At 37.1% G+C, this 19,889-nt stretch overlaps 1 protein-coding gene across 1 annotated transcript in view; it reads right to left on the reverse strand.

Annotated features, from left to right (window-relative positions):
• Positions 1 to 19,889, reverse strand: part of ASCC3 (activating signal cointegrator 1 complex subunit 3) — a 273,528-nt gene that overhangs the window by 172,991 nt on the left and 80,648 nt on the right. Inside the window, exon 10 of the mRNA XM_009320160.1 lies at positions 472 to 636. Coding sequence (XP_009318435.1) covers positions 472 to 636 — 165 coding nt within the window. The remainder of the gene's footprint in view (positions 1 to 471; positions 637 to 19,889) is intronic.

Consider the following 19,889-nt stretch of genomic DNA (forward strand, 5'->3'; position numbering starts at 1 on the left):
GTAAAGTTACATAGTATTTTTCTAGCAGTGCTGAAATTTTTACCTAGATTTAAGACACTACTCTTCATTAAAAAAAATTTTCTCCTAGGAAAACTCCTAATTAAAAATCAGCATTCCTGGTAAGAAAACATGTTCAATTTTGGTTATCTTAAAACATTAACCTGATTATTATTTGTTTAAAAATGTTTAATTTTGCTGTTACTTGTACAGTAAGTCAATTAATATTAAGTAAATAAATCATAAATAAATAGCTCTGTAACAAATTATGCATCCTAGGAATCTGATAGTTGATATAATACAGAAGGTAGAAAACAAAAATTTTTCTTCATTCTTAATACAGAATAGCTACAAAATAAACTGTAAACTGCCTAAGCATTTTGATTTCATTGTCTAAACATTTCTCCTTTTACACTGAAATCTATCTATTCTTGACCAAAATAAAATTCTTTTGAAGATTTTTTTCACTCTTACCTGACGTAAAGTACGTGCTACTATACTTTCAAGTACTGGTCCTCTGTCTTCATGCAACAGATGAACTTCATCGAGAATCAAGAGTTTTACCAGCTGAGAGAGGGCTACATCACCAACACTTTTTCTTGTCACTACATCCCATTTCTCTGGAGTAGTCACAAGCATCTAGTAGAGCAGAAAAAAGAAATATTCAGCATTTACAAAGAAAAATTCAGATTCAAATTTATTAAAAACCAGTATTCCAATATACAGTAGAGTAAATGCAATATAGAATTTAACAAAGCTATCTTAAGTTTTACCTACTTTATATATTTGAGGCAGACACAGTTTGCTGCATCTATGTGTACTGGATGGCTATTAGTAGGATTCTGTATGGAAAACCATACCGAAATATCAACTAGTAACTTCAAGCTACTGTGCATCATTTGTATACATTTTCCACATTAAAACAATTAAGCAGCTATCCAGAATCAACTCCTTATATAATCGTGAGCCATTTAATGTATGTGTCCCACTAAAAATTATCTGTGATAAAATATTTCTTCACCACAGAACAGTAAACACCTAAGACCCCCCTTATACCTAAGCTTGAGCTGACAGCTTCCAGTTCCCTATGAAATGCTTTCTCCCTAAGGCATACTTTCAAGTCGTACATTTTGATATCTTGATCCTTGCACTGGCAAAACAGATTAAACAACTTCCACCAGTCCTGGAAAAGCTAACTTTCAAATTTTACTGTTTCATGTAGGTGCATCTGTGGTAAGTCTCTATTACGGCGCCGTTTCTTGTGTGCTCTTGCAATGGCTTATCTTTTTCCATAAATCCTTACGTAATAGACTATCAAACAGATAAAAGCGAGGTACATTCAATCTCCCAATTGCCAAACAATTGTAGTACCCTCCATTCTCCACAATGACAACATATTTAGCAGTCACTTCATGCAACCTTAACACAAGAATTCAAGGAAGTAGCATTTTTAAATTTAAAATCAGACTTAAAGTGGTCCCTCTAAAGAAAGCATCCCACTCCTCCCCCCATAAAATTCGCAGCAGCTGCTTCAAGTAGAAATAGAAATGCAGATTTCTCTTATACTATTGAACAAAGATAATTTCCTATTTAAGTGCCAACTGCTATGTATAAAACACCCATAGAACTGGATCTCATCCACTGAAATCCAGTAATAATTTGCCTGCACATTATGACTATGATTTAAGAGCAATTATTTATTGCCTATTTATAAAAAATCTAATGAATCACTATCTATCAAAGCTTGAGGTTTCTGGGACAGGCACAAAGCTTACCTTACAGTCCTACTTATTTCAGAAAAAAAGAACTTTGAACTATTAAAATAAAGGTTACTCTGTAACTCGGCAGTTGAAAATCACTCAGAAAATAAAAGGAAAATTCAGATTCTGTTGTTTCACAGGCCCCCATATGAAAGTTTAGAAATTGGGCAAATCTTGTTGTCCTGGTTTCAGCTGGGATAGAGTTACTTTTCTTCCTAGTAGCTGGTACAGTGCTGTGTTTTGGATTTAGGATGAGAACAAAGTCGATAACACACCGATGGTTTAGTTGTTGCTAAGTAGTGCTTACACTAGTCAAGGACTTGTCAGCTTCCCATGCTCTACCGACTGAGAAGGCTGGAGGTGCACAAGAAGCTGGGAGGGGGCACAGCCAGGACAGCTGACCCAAACTGGCCAAAGGCACATTCCATACCATGTGACGTCATGCTCAGTACATAAACTGGGGAAAGCTGGCCGGGGGGGCTGCTGCTCGGGGACTGGCTGGGCATCGGTCGGCAGGTGGTGAGCAATTGCATTGTGCATCACTTACTTTGTATATTCTTTTATTATTATTATTTTATTTCAATTATTAAACTGTTCTTATCTCAACCCACGCGTTTTCTCACTTTTACTCTGCTGATTCTCTCCCCCATCCCACTGAGGAGTGGGGGGAGAGTGAGAGAGCGGCTGTGTGGTGCTCAGCTGTCGGCTGAGGTTAAACCACGACACTTGTTCAGGTGATATCCAGAGCAAAATGAATGCTTTAATAAGTAAAAGACAGGGATTGTTTGATTATCTTGACTGAAATGAAACTTTTTTAAAATTCAACTACCAATCATTGAAAGATATTAAGAATTGTCAAAATGGGGAAACTTCTAACAGCTTTGATAAATAGGCAGGATACTAAAAGAAAACACAGGCCAGTGATCATGAACCTGTAAGTGGTTAATGTTTATAAATAAGTTTATCAACCTGTGACAGGATCTAGAGAACAGGACACTTGTCTTCTAAAATTCTACCAACATTGACCAAATTCCAGTCAACAATCTCAAATTACCTTGTCCTATAAGAGGATAGATATAACAAGTGTTACACAGATGAGCAAACTAGGTTTATGATAGAGCTTTTAAAACAAGAATTCTAAATTGCAAGAAGTTCCTAATTCTATCAGTATAATATACCTGTATTTGACAAAGTATTAACTAAATTGCCAACTTTTCCCCCCAAAACATGTGGGGTAGTTTCTTCTGACAGATTTTGATTCCAAGGTTATTTTAACACAAATTTTAATATCAAGGCCTTTGACTCTTAAAGCAATATTACATTCATATTTTTCCTCTCAATAAATATTTTTCTGTAATTCTACTTAAAGAAAAAAGAACAAACAATAATAAATAAATTTTAACATTTAGTATTTGATGAACCCATGCTTCATATCACAAATAAGAATTGAGTCTACACTCAGACAGGAGAACATGCATCTGATCCCTATCAGTTCTTTCATAATAAACATGTTTTATGATTGGGCTTTCTCTTAACTTTAGATGTTCAGAAATAAAATACTAAGATGACACACAGTGCAACCTTACAGATGATAATGCTTCTACAGCAAATATAATACTAGTAAGTCCCTACAAAAGCTTACACACACAACAATTGTTTTCATCTAGTCAGCATTTGCTATATTCTAAGCAGCCACGGTAGAATACTAAAAAAAATCATAAATTAAAAGAGTTGACCAGATACTACCAGTATCTGATCTCAAATTTGACCAGATAACATAAACGCAATAGAACATGTGATTCATGTCATTTTCTTCCCAAACAGAATCTCATCTGTGAGAACACAACATACAAATAAGAAAAATTAAGATTGCTGCACTAGATCCCAGATTGACAAAAAAAGAAAACAGCAAGACAGGTTAGGTGGCCTCCAAATGTGGTGCTGTGAGGTATACAAATGGTACGCATTAATGTTAGTACCAAAACCAGTTTCCTATCACAGAAATTATACAATGGAAGCGGTAAAAACACTGGGCAATTATGAATAATACTTCAAGGCTCTGGCTAAGAAAAGCAGACACAGAGAGCTAGCAGAGACTTATAAAACCTTTACAAAAATTGCTAGTCCAAATTTGAGCAAGAACATTTCTCCCCATCTGAACATTCAATTACCTCAAGTACAATCAGCATAATATTAACAGCTTTTAGAAAGCAATCCATCTGCTGTCTCAACATTTTTGAAACCCAGCTTTATAGACTTCATAGAGACAGAATCAAAGAATGGTTGAGGTTGGAAGAGACCTCTGGAGGTCATCTTGCCCAATTCCCTTGTTCAAGCAGGGTCACCTAGAGCTAGTTGCTCAGGAACATGTTGAGACAGATTTTGAGTATCTCCAAGGATGAAGACTCCACAACCTCCCTGGGAAACCTGTGCCAGTGCTCGGTCACCCTCACAGTAAAAAAGTGTTTCCTGATGTTCAGACATGTCCTCCTGTGTTTCAGTTTGTGCTCATTTGCCTCTGGTCCTGTCACTGGGCACCACTGAAAAGAGCCTGGCTCTGTCCTCTACGCACCCTCCCTTCAGGTATTTATATACATTGATGAGATCCGCCCTGAGCCTTCTCTTCTCCAGGCTGAACAGTCCCAGCTCTTTCAGCCTTTCCTCATGTGAGAGATGCTCCAGTTCATCATCTTCATAGCACTTCACTGGACTCTCTCTGGTATGTCCATGTCACTCTTCTCCTGGGGAGCCCAGAACTGAACACAGTACTCCAGGTGTGGCCTCAGCAGTGCTGAGTAGAAGGGATGGATCACCTCCCTCGACCTGCTGGCAACACTTTGTCTAATGCAGTAAGGGCACATTTGCTGGCTTATGTTCAACTTGGTGTCCACCAGGACACCCTGGTCCTTTTCTGCCAAGCTGCTTTCCAGCTGGTTAGCCCCCAGCATATATTGGTGCATGGGGTTATTCCTCCCCAGGGGCAGGACTCTGCACTTCTCCTTGTTGAACTTCATGAGGTTCCTGTCAGCTCATTTCTCCAGACTGTTGAGGTCCCTCTGGATGGTAGCACAATCCTCTAGTGTATCAGCCACTCCTCCCAGTTTGGTATCATCAGCAGACTTGCTGAGGGTACACTCCGCCCCATCATCCAGATCATTAATGAAGATGTTGAACAAGACTGGACCCAGTATTAACCCCTGGGATACACTGCTAGTTACTGGCCTCCAACTAGACTTTGTGCCACTGATCACCACCCTCTGGGCCCGGCCATTCAGCCAGTTTTCAATCCACCTCATTGTCTGCTCATCCAGCCCACAAATCAACAGCTTCTTTATGAGGATCTTATGGGAGACAGTGTCAAAGGCCTTACTGAAGTCTAATGAGACAATACCCACTGTTCTCCATCTACCTGGCCAGTCATTTCATCATAGAAATTTATCAAGCTGGTCAAGCATGACTTCCCCTTGGTGAAGCTAAGCTGACTACTCATGATATGATTTTCTTGTCTTTCATATGCGCCTGGAAAATATTTCCAGGATTAGCTGCTTCATCACCTTCCCAGGTGTGGCTGACTCGCCTGGCATTCCCTGGGTCCTATGCTTCTTGACCTTGTTGAATACAGGAGTGACATTTGCTTTCCTCCAGTCTTTGGTCACTTCTCCAAGTTACCATGATCGATCAAAGATTATCAAGAGTGACATCACAATGACATCAGCCAGCTCCCTCAGCACTCATGGATGCATCCCATCGAAGCCCATGGACATACGTATGTCCATTTTGCTTAAGTATTTCCTGACCTGATCCTCTTCCACCAAGGGTACACTTTACTTGCTCCAGACTTTCCCCCAGTCGCTGGGACCTGGGATTCCTGAAGGCTGGTCTTGCTAGTAAAGACTGAGGCAAAGGTGGCATTTAGTACCTCAGCCTTTTCCATGTCCTGTGTAACCATGTCCCTTGTCTCATTCAGCAATGGGCCCACGTTTTCCTTAGTCTTCCTTTTGTTGCCTATCTTGTTGTCTTTGACATCTCTGACCAGGACTTTAGCTTTCCTAACTTCATCCCTAGATGCTCAGACAATGTCTCTGTATTCCTCCCAGGTTACCTGTCCTTGCTTCCACCTTCTGTATGCTTCTTTTTTGTGTTTGAGTTTGGCCAGGAGCAACTTGTTCATCCATGCAGGCCTCCTGGCACTTTTGGCCGACTTCCTATTCGTTGGGATGGACTGCTTTTGAGCTTGGAAGTGATCTTTGAATATTAACCAGCTTTCTTGGGCCCCTCTTCCCTCCAGGGACTCCTCCAAGCAGATCTCTGAAGAGGCCAAAGACTGTTCTCCTGAAGTCCAGGGTTGTGAGCTTGCTTTTTTGCCCTGTTCTTTCCTCTCAGGATCCTGAACTCCACCATCTCATGGTCACTGCAGTCAAGTCTGCCTTTGATCTTCACATCTCCAATGAACCCCTCCTTGTTGGTGAGTATGAGGTGCAGCAAAGCACCTCTCCTGATTGGCTCCACTACCACCTGAAGGAGGAAATTCTCATCAATGCACTCCAGCAACCTCCTGGATTGCTTACATCCTGCTGTGTTTCTTTCAAAATATTAGGGAAAAAAAAAAAGTATCTTACAAAACACATGCATTTATGAAAACTTTTTTCTTCACTTGATCTCCACAAGATATATCCTAATAATATTTATTTATTCTCCTCAGAGAAATATTTTTCCCTGTACTGCCTCACAATATTGTTCCAGTCCAATTGTTTTACCATCAGAATATATGAGTCTTCACTAATTACCAAGAATTACTCCTCAAGAGACTTTGTGATACTACAGAAAAGATGTTCCTGTCCTGCAATATTTAAAACTTAACACCTGAAAGACTCACTGAGTCACTAATATCACTGAGAGAGTGTGTGGGGTGTTTCTATGTTTTGTCAAAATATTACTGGGTGCATTTTCTTAGCAAATACAGAGTTTTCAAATGCTTGTACTCCTACAAAATGGTAGGCGTAAAAATGTATGATCATATACATGATCTGAACATTTATGAACTGAATTGTAGCACTACTACAGATGAACTGTTACCACTTTAAAATGAGCCATGTCAACCAGAAAAAAATTAGCAGCTGTACTTCCACAGAACATTAATTAGCAAACAGTGAGGAAATATATTTCACAGTGAATATTAAGACTTTAAGGTGTGAAATACTACAAATGCAAGCTACTTAGCTAATTTGCTAATTCTAAATTGGCAATGTTCAGATTGCAGTCTTTTTTTTCAAGGCAGTCATGTTATCAGGATATATATTTAAAATGGTATCATTAATTCTTCTGTTTGAGTGATGACTAAATATTCATTATAATGGTCTTTTACTTTGATCCGAATTTAAAACAGCAATGTTACTCAAAGTAATGTCCTGAATTAAAAGCTATACTTGATATACTGCCTTATGTAGTAAGACCAGAGACCTCCAGAGAATGTCTTGCCAGAAAATATGATTGGTTCTTATATTTTTTTGCAGATAGAAATTAAAGTTGAGAAAAAAATTCCTCCAAACAAATCAGCTTTGTAGTCTTAAACCATAAATTGAATTCAAATATATAAAGTGCTAATTAAAAATATCAGCTAAAAGAAAATGTTGACTATCAGCAAATGTTAACAAAGCTACAGATTATTTTTTTCAATTAAAATAATAAACAAAGCAGCATTATGATCCATCTCATAATTAGTTTTAAATGCAGTAGTGGCATTTCTTTTTATAATTAATTTTCAGAGACAACGTATTTTATCCATAAAGTTATAAACTCAAAAGTCAGATTCAGCAAAAGGATTCTGCTTTCTATTTGGGGGCAAGGGAAGGACACAATAACCAAGTCCTGAAACATCTTTTTAGTATTTTCTTTTTTTGCTTTGACTTATCAGTACACTGAGAAGCGTGTTCACCTCTTCACCTCTTTCAGTATTGAAATAGCTAGAAAATAAAGTGTCACATTTGCTTAATGAACTGCAACTCATGCAAGACATTTCAATCTAGTTTTTGTATTAGGGTATGGCTGAATAGAAATGGGTTAACTGTCAAAATTTTTACTGTCAACGTAAATTTCTCTCTGCACATACAATTCTCCTTTTCTAATGCTTTTTGGATTATCATTAGTAACTATTCCACACTGACTTTTTCTACTAGGGAAAACATGGGCTTATCACAAAGAATCTTCTGTCTTAGGTGAGGACTGCCGATCAATTTCACTGTTATACCAAAAAAGATAACAGTTTAAAAAAAATAATACATCTTTCAACCCAAAATGATTTCATTTAGCTTTAGGGTTATTTAACATATACCTACATTACTTTACATAATGTTCAGGTACGAACTCAAACAAAGAAGTCCAATTACTTCACTTTGAAAAATGAAGTCAAAAGGGACGATAGTAACTGATAATTTCAACATCAACTGACAAAATTTCAAGTGACTGTGAAAATGCATTTTTCTGTAATTGCATGATTTGCTAACTATTTTTGTCAGTTTCTCTTCAGTCCCTTAGAAGCCAGACTTCACGGTAAGAGGAAGTTACATTTTCACCATAGTTTCAGAAGATCAACATGTTGAAAAATGCTGGGTTTTGTTGTTGTTTGGGGCTTTTCTTAGTTTGAAAAGGCTTATGGTCTCACTGAAATCAAATGATCTTTCATTAATTTCTTAGAGTCCAACATTAATTTCCAGCGGTTGGCACAGCCTGCAGGTTTACCTTTACAACAGCTCACTTGCAATCCTTTGAATTTGTTTGCTGCTTTAAGTTCTCCCAAACACATCTTGCACGACTAGTATCTGATTTCTGCCTGAATAATTTGTGCATACACTCTGAGGCTAGTAAAATTATGGTAATCCCCTCAAATTCACACTCCCACAGGTCCAATCCACATATGAAAATATTTCAGAACAAACTATATAAAATATTTAGTTATAACATCCCATACTACAATATTCACTGCTTTTAAGTTCTTCAAGACCATTTTTGAGAACTGCTTTCCTCTCTTTAGCCACTTCGGCCTCAAAGTATGTCTGCCACTTATCTGACCTTTTGTCCCTTTCATACATGCAACAATAAATCAAAACTCAGAAAAAAAACCCAACAGATAACTTCCTAATTACTATGATTTCCAGAAAACAATTAGAAAATACCTAGGTCATTCTTCCTACCTGCCAGATATTGTCAAACCAGAATGTTTAAAGAACTGGTTGTCTCGGATCCCAGGTTAAACATCAACTGGGATGACAGGAGGAAGGGATGGGTGTTCCATTTTTGTTTTAGACTACATACCATTCTGATTACAAAAAAGAGGGAGAACAGTTGGTTGTGAATCATCAGGTTAGAAAATTTAATTCTTCCTGCCCTGTTATCTTAAAAGTGGATTCTCAAAATAGTCTACCTTACATCTGTTCAAACCTTTCTGGAAGGTAAGGCATCATTAGTAAAGTAGGCATGCACACTGAATTTTAAACATATTCTCATTTTATGTTTTTGCTTTATCAGACTTGATAACAACCTACATTTTGGGACTGTCAATGGGTTTGTATAAGTTTGCATATTGTGATTGAGTAAACACCCTACAAGCCAAATCATACCTTTGGCAATTTCTCTTCAAACAGGTTTTTATAAGTTTTTATTCCTGATGCACATGATAATCAGAATTCAACTATTATTTAAATACAAGACTTTTGAATGAATTGATGAAATGATTACAAAGCAAAGACATTGTTAAATTTCTTACAGCAGAGATTTTATGGACATTCCTGAGAATAAAAATGAAACATTCCCAACAAACAGCAGGAACAGAAGATTGAAAAACAGTGTGTTGTAATCGGCCCCATTCAGAAAGTAGATCTTGCTGCCAGTGAGCTGTTCAATAAAATAATTTTTACAAAATGAATATGAGTAAAGGTTTTGCGGAACTACAAAATTGGTATCAACCATTAGATTTTAAGTCCAAATAAAAAATTGCCAATCTTACAGGCACTAGAATTAGTCAGTAAAACAATCCCAGAGGACTAACCTGAATTGAATTGACAAATTAAAAGCTCTGAATAGAAAAGTAACAAAGATGGCAAAAGGTGTACAAAATTCTGAACGACCAAAACAGAGGATGCACAAAACAAAATCTTTTGAGAAAATCTCTCACAACTCCCCAAATAGAGCAGCTGCTCCACCTCCCAAACACTTCACTCACCTTCAGCTTAGCATTCACTTCCATGTTTTAATTTTCCTGCTACTGTGTTCACAAATCAGTTATGAGCAGTAACTTTTTATGTAGAGTGCTTTCCAGAATCATGGTGACTTAAAATGTTTGATTATTTTTTAGTAGGCTCATGCAAACATTAGGCCAAGAACTGCTAGAGGTGGCAAGCTGGTGTGCAACTGCATGTAGAATTTTTCACAGAAGGTGGGGAAAACATCTTTTTGGGGAACTTTTCAGAGAAGCAGCAAATACATGCCATCAGGAAAAACAACCACTATCAACAGTGGTCGATTTTAACATTTAGTCATGACCATTACTTAAAAGAACCAACCACAGCAATAGACTTCGTTCTTATCTAGCCAGGAACAGGTAAGTACTCTGCTATGGTACGCAAAATTTTTCTGCTACAACACACATATAGCTCACCGTAGATTCCATAAAATCATGATCCTGTAGGGCTATAAGAACCTTACTACACAGGTTCTTACACTGCACTGATAAATGCAGTATGCAAGTCCTTTCTAGTAAAGCATTATATTAATATTCTCTATAATTTATTTACCCCCATGCCCTGTGCATGAGCACATAGTATTTTAATACGTGGTTACATAGCTTTCTATAACAATAAAAGGTAGAAAAGTACCTTGTACTTAGACTGGATAGTGTTGATATTCTGAGTATCAGCACTGTTCCAGAAATAAGCCTGCACACTGCCATACTGTAAGCAGAGCAGTAGTAGTACGAAGTAAGAAGTTTCAACATCTTTCCTTAACATAGGATGTAAATATGTATACCTTTATTATATCGGAATTGTGAAAATACATACAATGGTACACACACGTACTTTCAAACATTTGATCTGTAAGTTTGAATTCATATTATTGTATACACTGGGCATTAATATCCATCATTCTTTCTAGAAAGACACTGTAGAATAAGCTCAAGATTATAATGAACAAATCCAGAGGCCTCCGCATGAGGAAAATACTGCGGATGTCAAATGATCACAATAATAAAGCTTGTTTGTTATGGGAAGTTTCCAAACTGAAATTATCTTCCCAAAGCTGGATCAAGATCCACAAACATTTCATGACCATATGTCACCACACCCCTGCAGCACAACAGAGATATTTTCATATGTAACATACCTATATGAAAGTACTACTTCCTCTTTGCTTTGAAATCATTAGAATAGCTGCTAAATAAACAGCAAATATTCCATTTGTTATCTTCCTCTGTGAAATTCACAATACTGTTTCTCAAAGCATTGATTAAATCAACAATGCACATTTCCACTGTAATTTAATTCTTTGTTTACCCTCTTAACAGCCATTTCTTTCTCATTTTGCATTAACATTTCTCTGTATCTTTCCTACTTTCTATTAAGTAACCCTCTTACTATTTCAGTATCCTTAGGAAAGGAAAAAGAAAACTAAATCTTATAAAAAACACCTGATGCCTGCGGCTATGTGAGCATCTGTCCTCTAAAGGCTACCCCCTGTGCTCCTCCTGTGCAATGACCAATGATGGTGGAGTTCCTCATTTTGTTGTTAGCATAAAAAAGTCTGATTGAAGATACCACATCCAAAACTAAGGAGAGGTAAAGAGACTGAAACAGCTAAAATACAGCCCAGAAATAACTGAAATATATTCTCCATTGGGGAAATGCATGTTAGGTATTTCAGAAATTTGCCTTTTAACAACATAAAACAATGATGTGGTTACATAGTTTTCTATGAGTGGTTCTATATGTGGTTACATAGCTTTTCTATACTGGCTGAGGGAACTGGGGTTGTTCAGCCTGGAGAAAAGGAGGCTGAGGGGAGACCTCATTGCTCTCTACAACTACCTGAAAGGAGGCTGTAGCGAGGTGGGGGTCAGTCTCTTCTCCCAAGTAACTGGCGAAAGGACGAGAGGAAATGGCCTCAAGTTGCGCCAGGGGAGGTTTAGATTGGATGTGAGGAAAAATTTCTTTACTGAAAGAGTGGTTAAACATTGGAAGAGGCTGCCGAGGGAAGTGGTTGAGTCACCATCCCTGGAAGTATTTAAAAGCCGTGTAGATGAGGCGCTTAGGGACATGGTTTAGTGGGCATGGTGGTGTTGGGTTGACGGTTGGACTCGATGATCTTGGAGGTCTCTTCCAACCTTAATGATTCTATGATTCTATAATGATTAGATATGACTGGAAATTATTTCATCATTTGCAGATTAAAAATAATTCTTTTACTGAAATTAAATTTGATGAAATAAAGTGTCATTCCAAATATGGGAATTCAGTAAAGTTACAAAAAGTAGTATTTTCTGAAGTGGCTCGATGATGTTGGAGAAGAAACAATTTTAAGGCCTATTTCATTTGTAAATACAGTTAAAGAAAAAAACATACCTCATGTACGAAATACAAGCTCTGAGGATCAAAAAGCTTTGGAAAGCATGCAACCAGCCTCTTTCTATGTTAGTGCTTGTAGCAAGTTTGTCTCCACCACAGTGATTCATCATGGAGGGTTAGCAATAAGGAATTCTGGTCTAGCCACTGCTGCTTTCTTGTCAATATTCAAAGACACTCTCTCAAAGATCTACGTCTGTAGATTTCAATTAATATAACTTCCTCATCTTTATTGTTTTCACCTTGCTACCGGTCCTCTCTCTTCTTTTCCCACTCCTTTACACACAACTATAATTTCCCCTTACCACACTTGAAAACAGCATTTAAGAATATGTGGCTGATCCTAGAGGAAGCTTTGGTCCGTCACAGCCAGCACTCCTCATCTTCTGACAGCTTTTTGGCAAAGGGGCATGGGCAACCTGCAGAGTTTACTCTATTTATGCTCTAACTATTTATCTTGGTGCTTTGTTCTGGCAGCAAATTCACTGCAAGAGCTTTACTTGTGCAGAAATGGAGACACAGAAAACTGCACACAACTACACACATCCACCCAGAGCAGCCCCTCATTGGAATGCAGCATATTCTGCAATTCCATAGGGAGAGCTGCTATGCTGGGGCTTTGTATAATTTGGAAATATTTCCCTTCTAATCAGCGATGCTTTGGAGCTTCTCGCAAATTTTAATATTAGACACCTGATATCACACCCCATGAGGGACACTTTACCACTTTGGCACTCTCTGAGGTAAAACTTCATCAAAACATGTTACAAGAGCAGCAGCCTGCAAGTCACTTTCGTAACGCTGTTTTTATTCCTCTTTTTATTGCACTTTTACTCTGTATTATTTATTCAAGCATTTCGCAAAACCTCATGTGAGCTGGAGCTCAGGCAGGTAGTGGAACAAACATACAGAAAGTAAACCAGAGGGCAGCAATTCAAAACAAGAATTTGAGGTAGGAAGTAATAAATAATGAATACAAATATTTTGTTTTTCATAGATCAGAGACAACCATCTGATGCTGTATTTTACACAGTTAAAACAGAATTATGCCTCCAGTAAAGCATAATCCTTACAGTACAAAGATACGCAGATGAACAGTATGTCCATTTGGGTGAATAGATGATGTTATAGCAAATCTTAACATGTATTTGTAGTCTAAAGTAATGGCAATACAGGATCATATATACATGTATATATAAAAGTATCTTAGAAACACTCAATAATAAGACTATACTTACAAAAAGTATCTACATAAAAGATTGAGTTTTTCATGTTAGAAAGACTTACAGAGGTGCATTATATTGATGCATACTAGCAGCAATTAGTAAGCCACCAAAGCTAACATCAATAATCAGTCAACAGTAGGTCTAGAAATCAACAATGGAACAACAAAAATTTTAACAGCTGCCACTCAGATCTCATTAAAATGGCAAATGAATTTTTAACTGAAGAAACATAACTTTGTCCAGCATGTTTTATTTTATAACTTAATTCTAGGAACTCATGATGATTTAGTTCCTTTACAGAACCCAGCTAGTTCACCTAGCTGGCAACTAGCTAGGCAACTGATTCACAATGTATCAGCACACCACTTTAGTAGAGCAAGACACTTATGACACATCTGACATGTACTGTTGAACTGATTTTTTTCAATAGTTTTATTTGTTGTATGTTCCGTTTCACAGTTATGATTAACAGATTTAAGTTTGCACGTTAAGATTTAAAATTTTACGCTTTCAGCACAGTCCTGGATGTCCCAGCGATTACAAAATTCATTTATAAATTCCAACACTGCTTTTAAACTTCAATACAATGGACTCTGACCAAGTAAAAATAAACTGGAATCAAACCCAGTACAACCAGCCAGGCTGATAATCAGAGAGAAGAATTCCTTTTTGTTGTTGCTGTGAATGCACTGAAATTTTTAATATTCTTACTAAAAGAATATAAAGCTTTACATGTGGAGTAGCTACATTAGTCTGAGGAGAACCTATGGAAAACAATAGCTGTACTAAGACGAAATATGATAAGAGCACCTGCTCTCTGTATTTTTTTTTTTTTTAAGGAAAAAACCAGTCTGTTTAGAGTCAGTACAAACCTTATTTTAACAACCATAGTGAGGAAGAACAGCTTGCATGCTTTGTGAAATTTAGCTCGTATATTGTAAAATATGTAATTAGCCACTCAGCCTTCAAGTTTAAATAACGATCTAAATGTTTTAAAGGAGTTTGATCCAAAACATTACCCTCTTTTCCTCTTTGCTGTTAATCAGTTCACTAATTATAGTTATACTAACCTCTGATATACTACTGTCAGGTCTGATTGATGCCAATAGCTCCCTTAATTAGATCTGACATCTTTCAGCAAGTGCGTGTCTCTTGAGACACTGCATCCAGCCTGCTTGTTTTCAAGTCTTCACAGTGTTATTCTGCATTTTCTTCTCCCCCAGCCCCTTTTTCATATAGAACAGAGATACAATAGAATAACAACAAAACATGAGTGTAGAGTATATTTGTGTACGTTTTTAAACATCCTTATAGCAATATTTGGCCTAAAATGGATTGTAAATTCTTATCCAGTAAACAAACTAAGAAAAACTAAGTACAGGAACATTTTTTGGAAATACATTGACATTTCTGAGAAACTCAATATTGTTGCTTGGTTGGTGGTTTGTTTGTTTAGGTCCTGTCCCTGTCCCTGTCCCCCCCCCCGCCCCCTTTTTCTTTTTTCTCTCAGTTTTTAAACATCCTTATAGCAATATTTGGCCTAAAATGGATTGTAAATTCTTATCCAGTAAACAAACTAAGAAAAACTAAGTACAGGAACATTTTTTGGAAATACATTGACATTTCTGAGAAACTCAATATTGTTGCTTGGTTGGTGGTTTGTTTGTTTAGGTCCTGTCCCTGTCCCCCCCCCGCCCCCTTTTTCTTTTTTCTCTCAAAGCTGCAAGGAAAAGGGTTTCAAAGTCATTCTTCTGTTCTACAGGGAAACTTTAGGCTTGGGTTGCATGACTTTCGGAGACAAAGGTAAAAGACAACCTCAGCTACCAGTTTTTCCAAGGTATTTATACTGGCACACTTTTAAATCTCATGACAATGGTCCTGCATCTCTCATTAACTGTAAATATAAAAAGTTCAGAGTAACTTTTATTGGTATAATTATAACGTTTTGCTTATTTATTTATTTTTATTTTAAGATTAGCCAGAGTGGGGGGAGAGACAGTCGGTGTTCCTTTTCCTGGTACTTGGGGGGGGGAATCTGCGATCAAATACCTATTCTCTGGAACACAGAGATAACTTTTTCTCTAAAAGTGAGGAACTGTTCTTCAAGAAGCCGTTGTTCTTGATCAGTTTTTTTTCCCCAGAAGATCTGTTCTGCTCCTGTAAAGCATTACCCCAAGATGTGGATAAACCCAATATTATGTGAAAAAATAATGTCAGATTGCAACCGTGACATTTTGTTCCAAATATCGTTTTTAACGCACCTTTACTCAAGTTTTCTTTTCTTTCACAGATTTGTATGCGAGAGAAAACAAGTCGTCTTTTTTTTTCTCAAACCAGGTTTTTTTGAGAATCACTGACTCAGAGGCATACTAAGTGTAAGATGAAGAAAGGTTTCTTGGTTCAGCTGAGGTGCTGATGTTAAACAGATATTGCATTACAAGGCAATTTCATGACACCTGTTCACAAAACGACAGCCCAAACACCAATTCATTTGCTTTCATGCAAATCAAATGGAGTTCCACAGGAGTCTATCCACCTCAGTACTATTGCGTATTTTCATGAGTAATCCTAATGATAGACTAAAGATTATACTCACTAAACTTTCATTTGATATTATGCTGCACGGAGCTGTAAACGCGTTGTAGGATGGAGTAAGAATTTTAAAAATGTCTTAAAAAGTTAAAGAACAGATGCATTAATGGATGAAAGTCAGTAATACAATTTCAAGATTCTACACCGAGGATGAGATTCATCTTGCCTATCTTACCTGCTAATTTAGAATTTGCCATGTAAACCAGTTGTCTAGGTTCTCTCTAGCTGGTTCATTTCATTCGTCTTAGTATGGATCAGCCTTAGAAGTCTTTTCTCTATAGTGTTCTCCCTACAAGTCTGTGCAACCAGTGTAGACTAGTTGCCTAACTTTTACATGGCTAATGCCAAAATAGATTAATCTGACCCTTAGGAATAATTATCTCAACAAATTCAAGATGTAAAACAGCTGGCAAGACAGTAGTTGGACAGGAAAAAGAGAAAGAGCATATCAGTCTGCACATGAACCAAAAATGCCATGCTGTTGCAAAAAATGAAACCTTGGAACAGAAATGCTGTTATTTGGACATGCTAAATAAACCTTCCACTCTGCTGAGCAGCAGTATGACCTTGGGGCAATACATTATGTTTTGGGCAACTTAATTCAAGAAGTGCAAACCAACTGAGAGTCCAGAAGTGAAAAATGAGAATGACTAAACATAAATGAAGCATGACCTTTACGAAAAGTTTAAATGAATTGATGCTTAGGCTAAATAAATGTGACTGAACAGAGATAACTACAAGAGTCTTCAAAAAGCAACAGCAGTGGCTGGGGAAGACAGACATTCAGATAAGGAAAGTGGTAATAAGATTTGAGTAGGGTTTATGTTGAAAATAGATTTCTGTTAAAATACTACTACTACTACTACTATCTTCTAACAGCGAAGACAGATAACCCCTGAAGGAGATTCACCAGGAAGTTTAGGAAAGCTCCATGATCAGGGTGCTGTAAGATAAAATTAGACCAATGTTTATCAATAGTGGAATATATGTATTAAATCTGTTTTTGCAGAAGGACAAATTAGATTAATTCTCATACTATTTTGTACAGTTTTAAGATCAGCTTAGTGTACATAACTGCACTTAATGTTGCATTCACACCAAGGTAAACGTCCTCAAAATTTCAATTAAAAAACATCTTTCAAATTTCAATTCTAAATAAATATATGTAACATATAGCCTAAATAATATATTCTAATTATACTCTATATTAATAATTTAATATGCTACTTAATATATACTCTAATACTGTATGCTATAATACAATTATACACTTTATGCTAATAAAATACTTTTATTAGCATACTAATAATACTTTATACTAATATTATATATACTCTAATTGTATTGTAAATTAGAGTATATTTCAATATAGTTATTGTATGTAAAGTGATATTTTAGTATCAAAGATTCTTTAAAAAAATTTTGCAATAGTATAAAAAAAGCTGTACTTTTAAATGCAGTCAAATTTAACAAGATTATCAGCAATATTTGTAAGTATTAATTTGAAGTATAATGTGGTTTTTTGTTCCACAAAGTCACAATAAATGCTAAACAACCTAAAATATGCTGTAACATGCAAAATGACAACTTAGAGGATATAAATTCTAAATTGCTTTAATGCTATTTTGTAATTTACTTGCATTTTCAACTGACCAGAAGCAGTTAAATTTGAAAAAGACACAAAAGAGGCAAACATTCCCCGACCAATCTGTCCTCAACTCTACTCAAATAAGCTATCTTTTTGCAGAGGAATATTCACTCAGCAGGCACAGCTGTTACTCTGCAATTTTTACATCTAAATCAAAGATAATTGGACTTCTGAGTACCTTTAAATTGTACTCTGGGAGAAGGGTCTAACTTAATGCATCATTTGCATTAACTATAAAAGACTGCTTTTTTATCCTGTAAAATTTACTGTGCTTAAAAAAGTATTTGGAAGCGCAAAACAGTTTCTCAGTAATTTTATAGACACGTGGATTCCTTTTGCAAAGAACTTTTTCAGCTATAAAAGACCATTAAACCCAACAAAAGTAAATCATTCTTCCAAGTTCTTCATAGATAAAATATTAATGATAAGACACTTGAAAATTATATTCCTACAAGTTTTACTGAAGATTACATCCTCAGTGCCAAAAAAAGCCTCAGAGACAAAACCCTATAATAATATTTTATTTGGCATTTTTAATAGATTCATTAATTATACATATGCAGATGAGCAGTTAGTTCATACCATGAAGTACTTAAATTTATAGCAAAGAATCTGAAACTGAAGAACTTCAGTTGAGGCATTCTTTATTGCTACTTATTAATGTTAAATTCTGAAGTACAATGACTCTTCAGACAATGTATTTTAAGGATTTTTAGTTTTAATTTGACATACAGAAATATGAAAAACAATACTGCTTATTAGCCTTCCATCACTGGAGAATAAAATCTGAAATTTGTTTGACAAAATGTCATTTTTAATCATTATACAGGAACATTGTAACAGGCAAAATGGTGTCTAAAATGGTTCCTTGCTCATCTTTTGACATATGCAGTAAATATCACACAGGCTATTCCATCAAAATAGACTAGTCTTGATTTTCACGTAATGGATAAGGTTGGAAGGCACCTTTGGAGACCTTCCAGTCCAACCCACTGCTCAAAACAGGGTCACCTAGAGGAGTATGCTCAAGACCGTGTCCAGTTGGGTTTTGAGTATCTCTAAGATGAAGACTCCACAACTTCTCTAGACAAACTTCCAGTGCCTGACCACCCTCACAGGGGAAAAAAAACAAACAAGAATCTCTTATGTTTACAGAGAATTTCCTGTATTGCAATTTGTGCCCATTACCTCTTGTCCTCTCACTGAACACTGGTGAGGTTTGGCTCAGTCTTCTTTACACATGAATACACAATGTACTCATCCACATTGATCACATCTATCTGAGCCTTCTCATACCTGGGCTGAATGACCCCAGCTTGCTTTGCCTCTCCTCATGTGTCAGATGTTCCTATCCCTTAATCACCTTCATGGCTCTTTGCCAGGCTTGCTCTAGTACGTCCCTGTTCCTCTCATAACAGGGAGCCCAGAACTGGACCCAGCACTCCAGATGCGTCTCACCAGGGCTGAGCAGAGGGGAAGGATCACCTACTTCGAGCTGCTGGCAACACTCTTCTGAATGCAGCCCAGACTGAAGGGACATTGCTGGCTCATGTTCAATTTGTTGTCCACCTGAATGTCCGTATCTTTTCTGCGAAGCTGCTTTCCAGCTGATAGGCCCCCCAGCCTGGACTGGTGCATAGGATTACTCCCCCACTCCTGTGCAGGACATGGCATTTAACTCTGGAACTTCATGAGATCTGTTGGCCCATTTCTCCAGCCTTTCAAGGTCCCTCTGAATGACTACAGCCATCTGATCTGTCAATGACTCCTCCCAGTTTTGTACCATCTGCACACTTGCTGAGGGTGCACTCTGTCCCATGACAGAAGATGTCCTGGTTTCGGCAGGGATAGAGTTAATTTCCTTCCTAGCAGCTGGTACAGTGCTGTGTTTTGGATTTAGGATGAGAACAAAGTTGATAACGCACTGATGTTTTAGTTGTTGCTAGGTAGTGCTTACACTAGCCAAGGACTTTCTGGTTTCCCATGCTCTACCAACTGAGAAGGCTGGAGGTGCACAAGAAGCTGGGAGGGGGCACAGCCAAACTGGCCAAAGGGA

The sequence above is a fragment of the Pygoscelis adeliae genome, unplaced genomic scaffold (genome assembly GCF_000699105.1).
Source record: "Pygoscelis adeliae isolate BGI_AS28 unplaced genomic scaffold, ASM69910v1 Scaffold41, whole genome shotgun sequence".
Lineage (NCBI taxonomy): Eukaryota > Metazoa > Chordata > Aves > Sphenisciformes > Spheniscidae > Pygoscelis > Pygoscelis adeliae.